The following is a 19,648-nucleotide window of genomic DNA, read 5'->3' as shown; positions in this document are numbered from 1 at the left end:
TTCCTATTATTTTTCTTCTTATTTATTTCTTTTTTTCTTTCTTCCTGTCTTTCTTCTTCAGTAGCATGTCCACTTCCTTTACTTCCACTTCTTCTCCTTCTTCTTCTTATATTTTTAGTTGTATTATTTTTTATTTTATTCTGTCTTTTCCCTCGCGTCTAATACTTATTCTATCTTTTGTCTATTTCTTCTTTTTCTTCTTCTTATCCTTATTCTCATCCTCTTGGTCGTATTCCGTCGCTCACGTCTCTTCTTTCTCTTGAAAGCAAACGTTTCTTCCCTCCTCCTTCCATGTGTCATCCATTTCTTTGACTTGGTCGGACCATGTCCGGCTCCAAGAACTATTCGAGACTAGACGAAACGTACACGTCCTTCGTTTTATCTTTCTATCTCTCTCTCTCTCTTTCTATCTTTCTCTTTCTCATTGGCTATCTCGTGAATTCCCTACGGATTATTTTTACTCCAAAGACTTTTTCTTTCCTTCTCTTTATTTCTTTTTTTCTTTTTCTTTTTTTTTATTCTTTCGTTCGTTCGTTCGTTCGTTGGTTGGTTGGTTCGTTGGTTGGTTGGTTCGTTCGTTTTCGTACACTATCTTTATCATTTTGTCTCTTTTCATTTCTTTCTTCTATCTTCCTTTTTAAATGCAAGGATATTCGAGACTATTATTCAACGAAAGCGTGACGTTCTATCGTAGTAATTCTCCAGATTGAAGGAGACGTGTCGTTGCATGGAAGGAAAGGGTCGAAAACTACCCACCGAAAGTACCTACATTGTCTTTTTTACGTTGCTTTTTAATATAGTCCTTGGATTTGTATGTATATATATATGTGTGTGAGTGTGAGAGAGAGAGTTACCGTGGCGCCGTGAGACGCTTTGTTTGATACTAACAATGCGAATGCTTTTTTCTTGTCCTTCTTTTTTCTTGGCCCCCTTTTGCCTCTTTCTATCTTTCTATCTATCTATCTATCTATCTATTTTCCTTCCTTCCTTCCTTCCTTCCTTCCTTCCTGAAAATCACTAATCTTTCGTCCTTTTAACACCCAAGTTTTAATTTAAATGACTCTTTATTTTATTTCAATTTTTAATCCACGTAATTACATATATAAATTTTTAAAGAAATATATTACTAAGCAAGAAAATCAAATATTATAATCGTTTTTAGGTATGATTGATATGAATTATATGAGCCGTTTATTTTTAAAGTGGCATAAGTCACTTTTTCAAAAAAAAATCGAGTTAATGGCAACACTAATTACAACTGTATGGTATCTTTTCATTTTCAATTAAAAAAAAAAAAAGAAAAAAGGGACTTATGCCACTTTCAAAATAAACAGCTCATATATTTTTCATCTCTGATGGTAATATAAATGATGATTTTTTGTTACCTTTTAATAATCGCGATTATTTGTTATAAATCAGAATTAAACGAATAAAAATGAACTTCTTCTTATTTCAATGATTAACCTTTTAGATACTACGCGCCATTATAGTGGCTTTCGCGGATATCATTTTTCAGGACGACGCGCCACTGTAGTGGCTTTTCGTGGTTTTCTAGAAAAACGTTACGAAATTGTATAGTGTGTTTCAAAAACGATACAAGGCGAAGATCTCGTTATCAATGTGAAAATTGTGACGTAGGTTTATGTATTGTACCATGTTTCAAAATCTATCATAATCAATTATATTATTAGTTATTAAAGTGTAATGTTATAGTTAAATTTAATTATCAATATTCTTGTCCAAAACTTTGTTATTAATATATAAGTCTCAAAGGGAATTATAGACGGTTAATAAATCTAATGAACAATTTATTTTGAACTAGTTGTACGTTTCGTCCCTTACTGGGGACTTCATCGTATTTGATTACGTGTGATAAGATAAGGTGTTTTAGGATCAAATTGTATTGTAATATGTTAAGTTTTATTGAAATGTATGGACTCTGTAAAAAAGATAATATGTATTGACACGTGAACTATAAATGATCAAGTTGCTGATGAAGTCCCCAGTAAGGGACGAAACGTACAACTAGTTCAAAATAAATTGTTCATTAGATTTATTAACCGTCTATAATTCCCTTTGAGACTTATATGTTATAGTTAAAGTATGTGTAATATATATTTTTCAAAAATTATCACTTAATCATCAAATACTTCCATTTGAATGTTCTCGTGCATAGAACGGAATTGACCGCCACATTTTGCAGTGTTATATCAATTCTACGTTGTTCACGTCAGACCCTGCTGTCCAGGGAAATAGCCACACGCAGAATTCAGCCGTATCTAAAAGGTTAATTAGCCCTCGAGGAAGTTGTATTGATTGAATAAGAATTTAATTATCGATTGATTATACATGACATTTATTTTTCTGATTTTCTTTTTCTTTTTTCTTGTTGTTATAAGACCTTTCCTTGACGTAAAAACATTAACCCTTCTTTGCATGATTTTTTCTTTTCTTTTAAAATAAATCAGGGTGATGTAATTAATGCTGTAGATTAAAGGAAAAATATTTAAAAAAATCCTAGTGCTATTTTTTGACAACTGCRTTTTGTTGTACGCAATAGTCGCGCTTAAAAAGTTGCCAGCAACAACGAATATACAGTACAAGGGTTTTGAGTACCTTTTTTTATTGACTAAATATTATGATTGAAATTTCCATCATCATGCAAAGAAGGGTTAAAATTTGTAGTAGGACTGTAGTTTAGTACGTAATATGTGTGTAAAAGAGGAAATCCTCTATCCTGGGATTTCGAACGTGGCAAGAATGAATTTTCTCGTAGATGTTCTCTCCCCTTATATTTTTCTTCTTTTCTTTGGGTACATCCTAAATCGTCACCACTCTTCGGTGTCCTACCCTTTGGGATTTTCTCGTTAGGGACGATCATCCCGTTTAAACGCGTATCCACTCTCGAATTGAACAATCGATTGGTTCTCACTGATAGAAAAGATTTTTTTTTTCTTTCTTTTTTTGTTTTCTTTTACCCCATGCCCGATGTTTTATTTATCTTTTAAAATTCAGATACGAGAAATATTTGAACATTTAGGTGATATCGCGCGAGTGAAGCTTTCTATTAACAAAAACAAAAACTTCACAATATATTTGTAAAATGTTCTAAATTTATTTGTCATAATTATTATCATGTTTTTTTTTTTGTTTTACATTCCATTAATTTCCTTCGAATCGTTAGAAATAATTGATCATTCATTTAAATGTTAATTCGTGTGAAATATCAATTTTTTGATGGCCAATAAAAATTGTACAAAATGATCCATCCTACCCGTTACAAAAAAAAAAATGAGATAGAGAGAAAAAAGAATTGTGAATGTAAGAGAGAAAGAGAGAGAAAGAGAGAGAGAGAGAAAGAAAATGAATTAAAGGGAGAGCTAGAATATACACGACTCGGGTTTATTTGTTCTGGAACGAGTCCCTCGAAGAATATCAAACAGTGTCGAAATCAAAAACTACTGTAATTATGTTGGCACAACACGTAGATTAAAAGAATTTCTTGTGATCGATGAAGTATTACAAAATTCTTACGTGTATATCTATATAATACTACATAATATTTACATTTACAATAAACATTAGCATTTGCGTAAGTACATTAAAATAATTATTACTAAATACACGTATTTTCATCTAAACAAATTGGAATATTCAAAATAAAAGAATATAGACCAGAAAAACATTGGGCAAAGTAGAAATAAAAAAAGATACACGAAGAGAATAAAAAGATAATATGATAACTACAGGAAATGGGTAATTAGGGTTGTAACATCGCGAGAATCACAAATAAAATATATAATTATATATATAATTAATACTTAAAGGGACGAAACGTTCAACAAGGTCAAATAAATTGTTCATCAAATTTATTAACTGTCTTCAATTTCCCTTTGAAACTCATATATATTAATATACTGTTGGGACAAGAATATTGATAATCATTAATAATATTTTAAAAAGAAAAACAAAGATAAACTAAACTAAAAGAGCCAATGAAAAAAATTAATTGACGAATAGAAATATAAAAAATACAGAAAGTGAAAGATGATGCAGGAAGAAGAAGGTGGAAAAGGGGAGGTAAGGTGTGAGGTTATAGCATAGCGGGTAAGAAGAAAGGGGAGGGGTTGGTGTTGAAGGAGAAGGAGGAGGGGGAGGGGGATGTGAGAAGTCTCTCTCTCTCTCTCTCTTTCTCTCTCGAAATGCTTTGGTTCGAGGGCAAATCTAGTAAGCTAGGACAGAGTCTATTAATAAACGTTTGGGGTGCCCGTAGTACCTGGCCGGCGCGCTTGGTGCCGTCCGACGCGTCCCGCACGCGTCCCGCTTGCGTCCACAAACTCAGCAGATACGCGCGTCTCGACGGCCGGCGTCTCAGTGTCGTCGCGACGACCGACGTCGTACTCACATATTTTCACTGAGCGTGCTGCGGTGCTCCGTCCCCTATATTATTTTATTATTATTATATTTTTAATTATTACAACTTCCTGTGTAAAATATTCTTCAATCAATACGATATTGATTATTATATTGATACGGTTAAATCGAATACGAATATACTCTAATCGAATAGTCTCGTGCGCGCGTGGTACGTTTCTCTTATACTACTTTTTTTTTCATTTTATTATTATTGTTATTATTGTTGTTCCTCATTTTTATCGTTATTTCAATTTTTTAACATTTACGACTCTCTCTCTCTCTCTCTGTCTCTCTTTTTATTTATCTTACTATCTTCGTTCCACACGTACATATTTACATATTCATTTATGTGCCTGTGTGTGTGTGTGTATATGTAAGAAAAGCCAAAAAAAAAAAAAAAGAATTGGGATAGATCGATAGATCGATATTTACGTGTTACTCATAGGTGCATAAGAAGAACGGGGTTAATCGTACACCTCGTCGGTTAACCGAGCGATCTAAAAAAGATCCTCTGTGTGTGTGTGTGTGTGTGAGAGAAAGAGAAAAAGAGAGAGAGAGGGAGAGAGAGAGAGAAGACGTCGACGAAATTCGTGGCACGAAATCGTTTTTGAACCTCGGCTACTATCTTTCTCTTTCTTTCTCTCTCTCTCTCTGTTTTTCTGTTTTTCTTTCTCGTTGAATATCTAAACGTGCGCGTGCTATGCGAAATGGTAGTAGCCTAAGAGAGAAAGGAAGAGAGAGAGAGCGAGAGAGAGAGAGAAGAGAATTCATCAAGAACACGAGTGACCTTCCTATTAAGTGTAATTTTGCTGACCAACGCAACATATTTGTGAATATTTTCATTGTTTTAATGACTTATTGAAACATTTTTTTTTGTTCCCTTTATTTTGTGATTTAATTCGCATATTATTATCTTTCGTTAGATATTAAAAATCTAATCGATTTAATACAACCCTTCGTAAAACGCAACACACCACCCAACCCCCGTAAGAACTATGATAAAGAAACGAATGATTGGATCTTTTTTTTTTATTCTTTTTTGTGTCGAGTAACTTATGTGAAGAAGAAGAAGAAGAAGAAAACGAAGCAGAAGAAGAAGAAGAAGAATTTTTCTGACGACGTCGACGAGCATCGTCGTCGTCGTCGTCGTCGTCGTCGTCGTCACGAAGCTTCTTAATGTTTTTCGATTTTCCTTGCTGTCTGAAAATAACGACGTCGTATATAGTCACTCTCCTTCTCTCTCTCTCTCTCTCTCTCTCTCTCTCTCTCTCTATTTCTCTCGTTCTTTCTCTGTTTCTCTGTTCCTCTGTGCGAGTGTATATACGTCGTTGATGAGAGTTTGTGTATGTGTGTGTGTGTGTGTGTGAAAAAGAGAGAGAAAGAGAGAGAGAGAGAGAGAGAGAGAGAAAAGATCGCACGCGTGCACACATTGCTTTGCTCGACTTTCGAGCTTCTTAAAGGCTCGACCTCACGAGCATGCTTTTGCTGCCGTTTAACCGGTGACAAAGCAACATGAACACCGACGACACGATTCTCTTTTGGCTTCGTTAAATAAAAACAAATCGAGTTGCTCGAGTTGTCAAATTATCGGGGTTGCCCTGAAACTTCCCTACCGATTTTTACATTCTTTTGTTTGGTTTTCTATATACTCACATCAATTTTATTCTCGAAATTTACACGAATTTTTACATGCAATTTTAATATTTATTATGTTAGATGGTTTGTATGAGATTTGTGCCGCGCGCGATTTAGAAATAAATGTTCGGTAACTTAATATTTATTTTGTCTATTTTTGTTCATTTTAATATGATTTGATGAAGTTGTTGATATTAAACTTACATGCACACTTTATTCATTAACACACATTATTTATATATATGCATAGATGCACACATTATTTATATAAATATATATATATATGTAAATGTGTGCTATTTTCAATATGACAATAATAATAACAATAATAATAATGATTATTTGATTTTTGTAAATCGTGGCATCGGTGTACGCGACTCCTCATCATCGAATCCAATCATCAGTTAAAAATCAATCAACAGTTATTCGTTTGGTATATCGATAGTAATTGTCCAGATCTAAGAAAATTCGAGTCGATATTCGTTGATCGTTAAATCGTCCCTTTCGAGGACGTTAAAAACGTCGAGGGAAAGGAAAGGGACGGAAAGGGAAAGGGACGGAAGACGCGTTATTCCGGCCGCGAGTGTTTGACGCTCGCGTGTGCAGATGAGGCCACGATCGATCTGCGAAAGGGTGGCGGAGGAGTATCGCGACGAGGAGTATCGTCACGGGTACTACGAGAATCGGTGCTTCTGACAACCGGACGACCGGAGGGACAGACAGACGGTAGTGTGCCACAACAGTCGCGGTGCTTGCGAATACTCGATGGTTGGTGTCGTTGCTTCTACCATTTTTTCTTTTCTTTTCTTTTCTTTTCTTTCTTTTTTATCCCTTTCTTCTTTCCTTTTTATAGATTCATTATTTATTATTATTTTATTTTATTGTTACTTATCTTTATTTTCGAAGTTATACTTATTTTGGCGCGTTTAAGGAGAAATTATGATGAAAATGAGTTTTGTAAGATGCGTGCGCACAGCGACACGAAATTAACACGATGAAGTTAGCATCGGTATTTAAGATGCGCGCGCATACCGATATGAAATTAACAGCATGAAGTTAGTCGTGTCATACCGTCACGTGTACCGTGTATGTTTTATATACGCCAAAGTAGTATAACTTCTTACGTGCGTACATAAGTACACACACTCGTGTTTTTACTTTTATTACATTTTCTTATCTATTATATTTTATATGGTTTCATTTTTTTATTCATGCCTCCCAAACCCATTTTTAAATCCTTTCGATTTGTTCGATTGTAAGCTTCGCATCATCGATCTTGTTTTCCTTTGCGATACTTTCATCTTCATTTTGTTTTCTTTTTCTTTTTCCACCCTTCAAAATATTTTCTTTATATTTTTCTATTGGTACGCTTTCATCTTTATATATTTTCTTATTTTTCTCTACCACATTTCTCCCGCACGATTTGAATAAGCTTGCACCACACTTGAATTCTATCTATCGATAAAACCTAACCTCTATCGATCAATCCTGCGCGGGAAATTCAAATTCAACGACGGTACTTGAACTATGGTAGAACTTTTTTCAAACTTTCCCGTTGGATTTTTCTCGTGTATATTTATTTGCGAAAAATTCCTGGAATAATTTTAATATCGAAACGTTTAGATATTCATATTTAAACTACGTTTATTTATTTTTGATAGAAAACAAAATTGATTTAATCTATAGCTTTGTTTTCATTTTATACAATCATCCTTTTAATGAAACAAATTACGATTAATCGAATCACCTTTCCCTCCTAAATATTTTCTTTTCTCAATTCACAAATCAACCATTCAATCGATAATAATATTTAAATCTAATTATTTGCAATGCTGTCGAGAGAGATTATGCTAATGCTCGAGAAACGTGTTTACATATGATTAAGCTTGTTAATTGTACGTAAGAATGAACGATACGATGATTCTAGTCAAATTTTGTTTTGAAAAATTGCATGTCCAATAAAAAAGAAACAAAAACAAAACAAAATGAAAGAGAACACGTTTATAATAAATTTGATTCAACGATTTGATCGTTTCTATTCAAATAAATTTTAGAAAGGTAAAAAATATAAATAATATAAAAATATAAAAATATAAATTATGTTTAGGCTTTTAAATAATAACGATCAAACTAACGATGTTTTAGATGTATTGTGTTTTAGAATATTATAAAAACAAATGTATGTCGAAATTAAATAAAAAAGACGCTGAGCTTTAATGATTAAGTTGTTGAAGAAGTCCCAATAAAGGGACGAAACGTCCAACTAAATCAAATTAAGTTCTACTTCTTTTCATGTCCAAGTTCCCTATGAAATTTTATCAGTAAAAAATAAATGTATATACGATGTGTTTGTGCGTTCTTTGTGTTGCAGGATGAGTTCCATCCATTCATTGAGGCCCTCCTACCATTCGTGAAGTCTTTCTCGTACACGTGGTTTAATCTACAAGCCGCCAAGAGGCGTTACTATAAGAAACACGAGAAACGGATGAGTCTCGAAGAGGAACGTCAGTGTAAGGAGGAGCTCCAAGTGAGTTAATTACCTTCAAACGTACCTGTTCCCCCTCGCACCCCTCTAATTTACAGACGAAACAAAATTACAAATAAAAAATGAACACAAAAAAATATAATTGATTTTACTTACGATTAAAATTAATTTAGGATTTATTCGTAAAACAAGATGGGGTTATACCCAAATAATATTCTCGTTACACAACACATGCATAACTTTTTTGGAAAGTCTGATATAAACAATATTTAATAAAAGAATTTTCATAGAGAAAAATGTGCCAGTCTGAAGGTGAATTTCGAAGAGGACGGTACACAGAACATATATTTCGTGCTTTTAAACAACAATAGACACAATTTTTTTTCGAATAATTAACAATCATTTAAGGTATTTTCAATACTCTAATGTACTCCATTAATATTTTCAATTGTTTTAATTAACAATAGGTTTGTTTTAACGTACCTGATCAGTAATGACTTCGAGGATAAAAATGTTGTCTAATAAAAATATCAGATAGAAATGATTTAATATTCCTAGTATATTTACTAGATATAAAAAATTTGAAAACAAATCTATATAAATTGTTTTCTACGAAACATCTATTATAATAAATGTAATAGTTGTACTACGATTTTATATGGGACATCAACTGTATACAGTCAAACCTCCTATAACGCTGTAAGTGCGTTCCGCGTTATATGGAAACCGCGTTATAAGAAATTGGGATTTAACCGTACAAACCAAGCTAATTCGTAGCGCGTTGTATGGAAACAGCGCTATAAGAAACACAGATTTTAGTACAAATCACATCATTCGTACCGCGTTATATGGAGACCAAAAAATACAAAAGACAAGATAAATTATAAATTATTTTTATTAAATTGAAGAGTTCATATAAGAAAAATGATTAAAAAAATGAAACAAAAAGTAAACTAAAAAACTGTTTTCCAACAAAAACAAGAAAAACTTTTGTAAAATTATGTAATCTTTCAGCACTCATCCTCGCTGTCAGATATGAGTCACCTAACTCGTCTTCTTTTATTGGRTAAAATGTCTTCCTTACTTGGTTCATCTTCGCATTGGTTTTCATTTGTAACTTCYTTTTCTAACTTCACTAAAACCTCTATATAGGGAGCTAAGCAATTTTAATTTCACTATTTTCCAATCTGTCAAAAATGGATTAGAAAAGTTGGCTTGTATAGTACATTTTTAAAGTTTGAATGATTCTTTGGTCAAAAGATTGTATTAATGACGTGCAGTTAGGAGGAAGGAAGACAATTTTCACATTTGGATGATACAGTTCTATGTTGTGGCAACCAGCGTTATCAAGAATCAATAAAACTTTGAAATACAAATTTTTGTCCATCATATAGATTTCCACTGCCGGGATAAAACAATTATAAAACCAATCCTTAAATAAATCTTGAGTCATCTAAGCTTTCTTATTAGATCGCCAGAATACAGGCAATTGTGTCTTATTAATGTTTTTCATTACACGGGGAGTTGAAGAACGATTTATTAGCATTGGTTTTATCATCAGGCTCCCTGATAGATTGCTGCACACATGAAGAGTGATACGTTCTTTTGAAGGTTTAAACCCCTGAGCACACCTTTGATTTTTCGAACTGAAGGTCCTAGATGGTAGTTTTTTCCAATATAGTGCCGTTTCATCGTCGTTAAAAATCTGATCAGGTGACTAAAGAACTTATGGGATGTTCTCGAACGGAAACCGCGCTGTAAGAGTACCGCGTTAGAGGAGGGCTGTCGCAATTTCAGCACCGCGTTATATGGAAATCGCGGTCTGCGAGTGTCGTGTTATAGGAGGTTTAACTGTATATGAATCAATTGATTATTTTCCACATGATAATACGAGTTTCACTTGTATCACGCGTGTCAAACCAACGCACGTTCCTATTTTTTTTTTCTTTTTAACATTAGGAGAAAGTACATCATTCGTCCTATCTTTCAATGCATTTAAATATTTTTCAATTGCACTAACGCGAAAGAAAATGAAAAAAAAAAAATAAAATAAGAGACAAAGATTTATCTTATGGGGGGTTTTTTTTTTTTTTTATCTCATGTATTTACCGAAAAAAAATATGTTATTTCTTTCGTTGTTTTATTTAATTAGTTTCATAGGATTACGAGAATGATCGGTAAGATCATTTACCAAAAACTCTAACGTGAAACGAGCACGTAGCGAGGCTCTCGCTAATATCGCGCGCTTAAGAATAAAAATAATCAGGTTTGAAGTTATTTTTGGCGGTAGGCGACCTCGTGACGTGCCATCGTGCTACCTCTCTCAAACTCTTTACCTCTCTCTCTCTCTCTCTCACTCTCTCTTTATCTCACATCTCAGTGTATTTTTCTTTTTGTCTTTGATTTTTTAAGCGAACCTTATCGTTAACTATATAAATCTTCTTTATATCCCGTTAAAGACAGTGACAAATATGTAAACTTCGCTAAATTTTTATGGAATTAGCGAAGTTGGGAAAGGGGGTGGCAGGAGGAGGGGAATTTAGATAAGAGATTATAGGAAAGAGACTGGGGAGGGGGTTAGGTGGTGGTTGACAATAGTTTTGGGTGGTGGTGGTAGGTGAGAGGGTGAAAAGAAGGGTAGGTAGAGGGGTGGGATGGATGGATGACTGGTTTTTGAAGATTTTTAAAACTCTCTCTCTCTCTCTCTCTCTCTCTTTTCTCATTCTTTTCTCTTTCCATCCGACGAAATCCCTGGAGCATTTGGATGGGAAGTTCTCGTTCGGTCGAGGGTTCGTTCGCGGAGTCACTGACATTCGCGTTTTCGGCTGGACCGCAATCACTTGTTTTTTTTTTTGTTTTTTTTCCTCTCTTCACTATCATTCCATCTTTCTCTCTCACTCTGTCTGTTTTTTTCTCTCGATTCGTTCACTCGTCGTCGTCGTCTGCTACTACTGCTGGTACTGGTGCTGGTACTGGTGCTGGTGCTGGTACTGGTGCTGGTACTGCTAGCGGACCCATCGAGTTTCTCTTCTATCCACCGCAATTCGTATTTCTCCCTCGCGACGGTGTTCGATCAATATTTTAATTCCGCGATGCTGCGGTATTTAGTGAACGAACGAACTGAACGAACTGAACGAAACCCAACGAAACCTAACTGAACGAATTGAACGAATTGAACGAGTCGAACGTACGAATGGAGATCATCTATCTATCTATCTATCTATCTATCTATCTATCTATCTATGTTTATGAAAGGATTCGCAGTTTAGGATCGATATTATAGCGACAGGATGATATCGTACTAAGTTCGGATAAAGAACCCACTCGAGATCCCACCACCACCACCACCATCACCCTTTCTTCTTTCTTTCTTTCTTTCTTTTTACTATTTGTATTTATTTTCTTTTTCTATTTTTCTTTCTACTACAACCAACTACCTTTCCCTCCCAATACTCATCCCCCCTCCTCCTCCAACCCTTCACCCATCTATCATCATCCCCGATTCTTTTTATCTTTTTTTTTTTTTTCCTCGTTCGTATTTTCGTTTCCAAATCTTTTGTCTTATTTTTACAATTTTTTCTCTAGCCCAAGAAACGAACAAGTGAAATACTTGCTTTCATTTTTTTTTTTTTTTTTAAAGGGGTGGATATTTTTTTTTTTGTTATTATTTCTTTCCCCCTGATGGTTATCGGAACGATCGACCAATGAAAGGTATCTCCCCCCCCCCCACACCCCCACAGTTTTCTCTTACTTGGAAGTAATTGATCGGAGGACGGACACTTTTCCGCATCCTCCTATACCCGGCTTACAATCCGATTACGAGATACTGCAGGGCTTTTAACCCTGAAACCGTTTCCACTTTCGTCGAGTCATGACGACGACGACGACGACGACGACGATGAACCGATATAGATTCGTTTAGATATCCAATGTAAGAGTATTACAACGCTTATTTGGAATATCTTCGATAATAGAATTATACTATTATTCTCTTTAAGGGGTTACATGGGTTTACATCGGGAAAAAATACCATATTTTCGACAATTTTTTTTTTCTATATCAAAAATGGAATTCTTATTCAAACTTTTTATAGCATTTAAGATACATATTTAAAGAACATTTTCTGAATTTTTGGATGAAAAATATTTTAAACTCAGCCATTGCGACGTCATTTCCGGTGACCCCACCGAAAAAAAAGTGTTTTCGCGTTGACAGCAGAACTTATGAACGGTGGGGGTTTTTCTGTTGAAAAAATAGGATCTTTTAGTGAATACTTAAAACTAGAAACTGGACGAAGGAAAAAGAACAAAATTGAAATTTGGATTTTTGGCAACGTTTTTAGCAAGAACATTCAAATTTCGTTACAATTTGCACCACATTTTGGTTTCTTAAAATTCGATTTTATGAAAAACAAACAAAAATCCTTCGTTCAAGTCCTTGTCAATAGTATCACGAAGACGTGTAGCAAATTTCATGAAAATCGGTTAAATAGTTTTCGAGAAATCTTGTCAACCGACTTTAGAAAAAGCGTTTTGAGAAAAACGCGTTGAAAGATTTGAGTGGTGGTATAAGAGCCATTAAAGAGTGCAACTTCCCAAAGCTCTATCTTTAAAACAACTACTCCTATCGACTTCAAAATTCAATACAATATTTTAGATGAGTTGTAGAATTTAAAAAGATAAAAAAAAAAAATTTTTTTGAAAGTCCCAAACCCATGTAACCTCTTAAAGAGTGGAACTTCCCAAGGTTCTATCTTTAAAACAACTACTCCTATCGACTTCAAAATTCAATACAATATTCTAGATGAGTTGTAGAATTTAAAAAGATAAAAAAAAATTTTTTTTGAAAGTCCCAAACCCATGTAACTCCTTAAATCGCGTGTACTTTTTATTACTATTATCTTCTTATCTTTCTTTTCTTTTCTTTTCTTTTCTATTTATTTTCTATAAATAAATTTGATTGCATTTTTGTTTTTTTGATAATTGAAGAAAAAATAGAAACAAAAAGCAAAACGAAATAAATGAAGGTGTAAATATTAAAGGATAGTTATTAAAGAATCGTTTAAATCTTGTCGCAGAACTTCTCGCGTCTTCGAAATAAGTTAATAACTCGAATTTTCGCATAAAGATCAGAGTTAGTGTTTGAATTTAACATGAACCACGTTTTAATCTGCGACGCACGAAGCCCCACGGAGAGTCTTCTCGGTCGAACGAACGGCGTTCTCCCATTATCCGGAGGCCTTTTGAAATTATGAACGAAGAAGGAAGGTCAGTGACCATAATTCTTGCGAACATCGCGCCTTATATGCAAACTAACGTTGGTAACGAGCTCATCCCACTACTTTATACGCGTATATTTTTTTTTTTTTTTACCTGCGTGTTGTTATATAGCAATTATTCAACTTTCATTTTATTTACATCCAACTCATACGTTTCTATTTTTTTTGTCTTTTTTTTCTTTTCTAATATTTATCCTACATATTTTTTTTTAAATATGTTTTTTTCTTGATTTCTTTTGGGGATCATAATTAACCTTTTGAATACTATGGACGCATATAAAAGGAAGATAATATTAATAAAGAGAAATACGGGTGTGGGTGGGTGGAAATAAAATAAAATAAAATAAACTAAAATAAAATAAAAAGTAAGAAGAATGACAGGAGACAAAGTGAAAATTTAGAATTCATGCAATCGCGTTAGCACTCGAGTCGACCTAAAAATCTCGTTGCATCGCAAAACCGTAACTCCCGGACTTTCTCGTCTTTGTCTACACCGTACACGTACGTAGCTTTCTTGTTAAAAAAAAAAAAAACAACAATAAAAAGAAAAAACATAAGGGAAAAAGAAAACAAAAAAAAAAAGAAGAAAGACGGAAAGAAAGAAAGAAAGAAATAAAACAACGGAGGAAGGAAGAGAAAGAAAAATCGACAGAGTCGTCGGATACGTTTTTCGCAGTTTAGATATAAAACACCGAACTTATTGATATTCTCTCGAGTGATGCCACGAGAGTGATGCTTGTGCACGTGAATCACAAGTGCTGCTACGATGCATCGTTGATCTTCCTTCCGTGCATACACTTTTGCGTGGACGTGTGCGTGTGCGTGTGCGCGTGCGTGAGAATTGCGCGTGTCTGCTGCTGCTGCGAATCCTCTATTGGGAAAAAAAAAGAAAAAAAATAAGTACATGGACTGTGAACTTTATATCGGCATACAATGTACATTATCATTATTCTTCTTCTTCTTTTAAATAATACAAATTCGACATTTTCATTCATGAATTCCTTCAATTTCAATGAAAAAGTATCCGTCGAGATGTATATTGTCTACTGATAAGATAATAAAGTCATTTTAAATTCTTATCATTTTAATACTACATTTTTTTCTTTTTTTTTTTATTATTATTTATTTTCTCTTTTATTTTACATTCATATTTCATATATGTATATATTTTTTCTTTATCTTATAATATTTATTTTATTTCATATTTTATTATCTTGACGAAGTAATTCATCATTTTAATTGTAATAGTAATATTAAGAAAATTATTTTAACTTTAGGCACCTTATTTTTTTTAAAAAAAATAGGGTCTTGCACATATGCGTACGTGTATAGTAAATTATTTAATTTCTTTTATCTAACAACTTTTATATTTCATTTTTTTTACTCTCACATACATAATTATTATTATGCCCAATATATTATCTCATATAATAAAATCATTCATTTATTTAAAAGAAAAAAAATATTAAAATTAGGTTATATACAGAATTTAAACGAGTCGTACAAACATTAGGTGCATACATTCGCGTAACACCCACATACATATACTTAATACATACCTACAGAATCAAATACAATTGTACAGGGGATCGTTGAAACGTGTCCAATGAAAGGAATGAAAACTAAAGGAGAAAAGGAACAAGGAAGGAAGCATCGTCAATGTCACTGCACCGAATCGCGTGTTTCCTAGTTGTCGCGAAAAGTGCATCCTCCCATTTTCGTTTCATCCCTCTCGTAGGATGAGAACGAATGGATAGATAGTAGTAGTAGTAGGCATAGGAGGAAGGGGGGAGGGCGGTGGGGGAGAAGGTTGGTCAGGAAATTTGGTGAGTGCGACGAGGAAGTATAGAAGTAAGCTGTGCTTACGTACTGGAAAACGAGAGACACGAGGGATGAAGAAGAAGAAGAGGAGGAGGAGGAGGAGGAGAAGGTGGGGGAGGAGGAGGAGGAGGCCGTAGCATAACGTGGCGTGTTAGACATGGACGGACGAGTAAAAGAGAGAGAACAAGCGAGGGGGTGGGGGTGGGGGGGTGGTGGTTTAGGTCCGACTCGTCGGCCGTTTTCTCTTAATTTCGAGACAGGCCGCAGGACGATATCGACTACTTCAATTCCAGTGCAGGAAAGAGAGAAACGGACGGTGAGAAAGGAGAGATAGTAACGTGAAACGAGAACTATAGATAGAGATAGAGATAGAAGTAAAGAGAAAGAGAGAGAGAGAGAGAGAGAGAAGGATTGTAGGACGCGAAACGTGTACGAGGACCGCTAGTGTACAGTTGAGGAGGAACAGGAGGAGGGAGGGGGTTCGTTGGGAAGGGTTGGGCGCCAGGAGGATGGCTCGAATGCACCACCAACACCCGCAAGAAGTATCCGAGTTGAGAATATAGTATATACACATATATATATATATATATACACACATTTATATATATATATATGTATATACACATGAACGTTTCGGGCAGCGGAGGCGACGCTGATGGCGGCGGGAGTAGCAACGAGAGAAAGAGAGAGAGAGAAAGATGGATGGTAGGACTCGAGAGGGTGGGTGTTGTCGAGAAGAGGTATGGAAGGGTAAAGAGAGAGAGAGAGAGAGAGTAGACATGTAGCGCATACGCCGTCGCGACGGAGGCTGCGGCTACGCGGCGCCTACCAACCACCATCTATAATCTCTATGCGGATATCGATTTTCTACCCTGTATTTCCTAAATTTATGCAAACTAGCAACCCACACGACCACCACCACCACCACCACCACCACCAGTACCCAGTACTAGTACCCAGTACCAGTACCAGTACCAACAGCAACCCCGACACCACCACCGTTCTCCGAGTCGGTCGCTTGCAACCCTCGTCGCATCCGCACGCTTGCCCATCCTCCAACCTTCTACCATGCTTCTTCTACTACCACCCTTTCTGATGATCCAGATCACTACTACCAACATCTTTCTCTCTCAAACTTTTACCTATGGCCGCCCCCCTTGACCACTCGCTAACAGTGTCAGACCCCATTCATCTAACGAACTCGACTCGGACGAAAACTCTCCCTTCTTTCCTTTCTTCATTTCGTCCTTAGTTTCCCTATCATCGCAGGATTCAAGACATAATCTCAATGAAAAGTAGTTAGTACCTAAAACGTGACAGATTTGTCACACCAAACGATTTATTTGTAACCTTTGTTCATGTCAATGAATGGTATACAATGAAGCTACTTATAATCTTGTCGAAAGATTATCATGCACTATGATTTTATTAGATTTTATCTTAATCGTTGATGTAGCATATGATGATGTCTATTTCGACTACGATGCTCTCTCTTTTTGTTATTTCTAGTCTACGTAGGAAATAGTTGAAGTAGCCGAGTAAAAGGGTCTGATGGAAATAGTTGAAATGTGGCTTGTTGATTCGTGCAAATCGACGAATTCCTGCTGAAACCGCGTACTTATCTTATCTTCTATTATCGAAACACGAAAGTGATGTATGTGTATAGTTTAGAGAGCGTTGAAACACACACACACACATACATACACGTACATGTACATGATGTAGTACTTCAGATCGTTCGATATGTTCTTTGATAGATTTGTTTCAATATTCAACTTGCAGATTTCAAAGGATTCTTTTCTAAAAGAATCAAAAATAATTTAATTATCAATAATCTTGTCCAGAAATAAATATTATTAAATATAAGTCTCAAAGAGAATTTTGGACGGTTGTTAAATCTTATTGAACAATTTATTTTCAACCAGTTGTACGTTTCGTCCCTTACTTGGGACTTTATCAGCAACTAGAAAATTTTTTTTTTTTATTATGACTTGTTAATCTATATAAAACATTACAAAATAAATTACAATAATTTTGTTACCTCGATCTTTACAGTTCACGTGTCAATATACATATTATCTTACTTTCAGAATCATACATTTCAATAATACTTAACCCTTCTTTGCATGATGATGGAAATTTCAATCATAATATTTAGTCAACAAAAAAAGGTACTCAAAACCCTTGTACTGTATATTNAATAATACTTAACCCTTCTTTGCATGATGATGGAAATTTCAATCATAATATTTAGTCAACAAAAAAAGGTACTCAAAACCCTTGTACTGTATATTTGTTGTTGCTGGCAACTTCAAAAGAAAAAAAAAAAAATCATGCAAAGAAGGGTTAACATATTACAATACAATTTATTCCTAAACACCTTATCTTATCACACGTAATCAAATACTTTTACAATAATACAAATCATTTTAATAATAATAATTATAATTCGCGTCATATACGATATAAAATTATATAATTAAGATATTATATTATTATACTTAAACAACAAATATGTTTGGGAATGAAATTCGTATAAATATAATTGCATATTCAATTAGATTTATTCATCCAGTTTTTCGTTTTTTCTTTTTCACCCTATTCGTTTCGTCGTTTGTAGTCTTTGAGTAAGAGAGAAAGAAAAAAAAAATAGAAGAAAAGTAAGGGTAAAAAAGAAAGAAAGAAAGAAAGAAGCGGAATGACAATCGGTAAAGGAAAGTAATTGGTTTTCAACGGCGTAAGTGCTTCCAGCCCGTGATTTCCACAGTTCGCAAAGCGATTCGCAACTGGCACTCACTTATCCACAGCATTCTTTAGTGTGCTCGATTCGTTGCATGCAAGAAATGGGTGGGCGAGAATTTTCTCTCTTTCCTTTTTTCTTTTTTTTTTTCTTTTTTTTCTTTTCTTTTTCTTTTTTTCTACCCCGCGTTTGTGAAGATCGCTCTTTCGCGTTGGGGGGAGGTTAAATCAAAGTATTTATGTACTTATGTATAATATAACGTTATAAGCCGTCTCGTGAGTTAAGTGTTCTTATCGTCGAATAACACGCTTCTATTCTACTCTTATTACATCGTTTATCGTACCTTTAAATAAACGTACAATTTACAAATTTCTACATCACAATTCTTTTTTCTTTTCTTTTCTTTTTCGATGAAATCTTATCAGTGTATATCAAATTCATATTAATTAATATTCGATAATTTAGTGATTAGAATAATAGAAACAAAACTGATGAATAGTATTGAAATGTTTGATTTCTGAAATATTTCGCATTTTCATAAGCATTATGGAAATACAAAGAAAGTAAAAATGGATGCTTTAGTATATCAGAGCTCATAATAATAATAATAATAATGATAATAATAATCTACGTTGAAAGGATATTTTCGGTACCCTTTGGTCTACCACAGACACACACACACACCCACACATATATATATATATATATATATATATTTACGTATATACTTATATACTTATATACTTATATAAATATGAGCACACGAAAGTTATCGTTTCGTTTTGGGAATAATAGAAAAGGCTCGAGGGTAAAGTAGAATAATCGAATCGTTGGAGCTTCGTGAAAGTTATGAAAATGTAGATGCATTTTTGTCGAATGAAATTCCGACCATTTTTATCATCCTCTCGTTTACTTTTCTCTATTTTCCTTTTCTTTTTTTTTCTGGAACAGAGGTAAAGGGGAAAGATATTTTCTCATTTTGATAATATTATAGGTACGTATATAGAAAATGTTAACATATTATATATGGTGTCTCAAAATATATATATTAGGGTGGTCCTTAACAGGGGCGTTTTCAAATTTCTTAGCTTCCAGGTGCTCAAAAGCTTTCAAATTTATAAAAAAAAATTCTCTGAAAATTTGAGCTCTTAATATCAACTCTAAGATAGTCCGCATTCCAATCTAAGTTTCTTATGGAAATAATATGAGAGAAATTTCCTTCGTTATTTAGAATTTTATTATTCAGGAATAAATGTATCTGTCATGATGATTT

The 19,648-nt window shown here is 34.2% G+C and overlaps 1 protein-coding gene across 5 annotated transcripts in view; it reads left to right on the top strand.

Annotated features, from left to right (window-relative positions):
- The window catches only part of LOC106789379 (nuclear factor 1 B-type), a 94,522-nt gene that overhangs the window by 3,398 nt on the left and 71,476 nt on the right, over positions 1–19,648 (top strand). For 3 of the 5 annotated variants that reach the window (XM_014753536.1, XM_014753533.1, XM_014753532.1), the window contains exon 2: positions 8,423–8,578. In XM_014753536.1, the coding sequence (XP_014609022.1) occupies positions 8,423–8,578 (156 nt within the window). Of the gene's footprint in view, positions 1–4,204; positions 4,586–6,455; positions 6,820–8,422; positions 8,579–19,648 lie in introns of those variants that run through there. The other 2 variants (XM_014753535.1, XM_014753534.1) reach the window with 2 other exon arrangements.

Source organism: Polistes canadensis, unplaced genomic scaffold (genome assembly GCF_001313835.1).
Source record: "Polistes canadensis isolate GaletaPanama2010 unplaced genomic scaffold, ASM131383v1 scaffold_181, whole genome shotgun sequence".
Taxonomy (NCBI): domain Eukaryota; kingdom Metazoa; phylum Arthropoda; class Insecta; order Hymenoptera; family Vespidae; genus Polistes; species Polistes canadensis.
The sequence above is the reverse complement of the archived record's forward strand: the minus strand, read 5'-3'. Positions and strand labels throughout refer to the sequence as shown.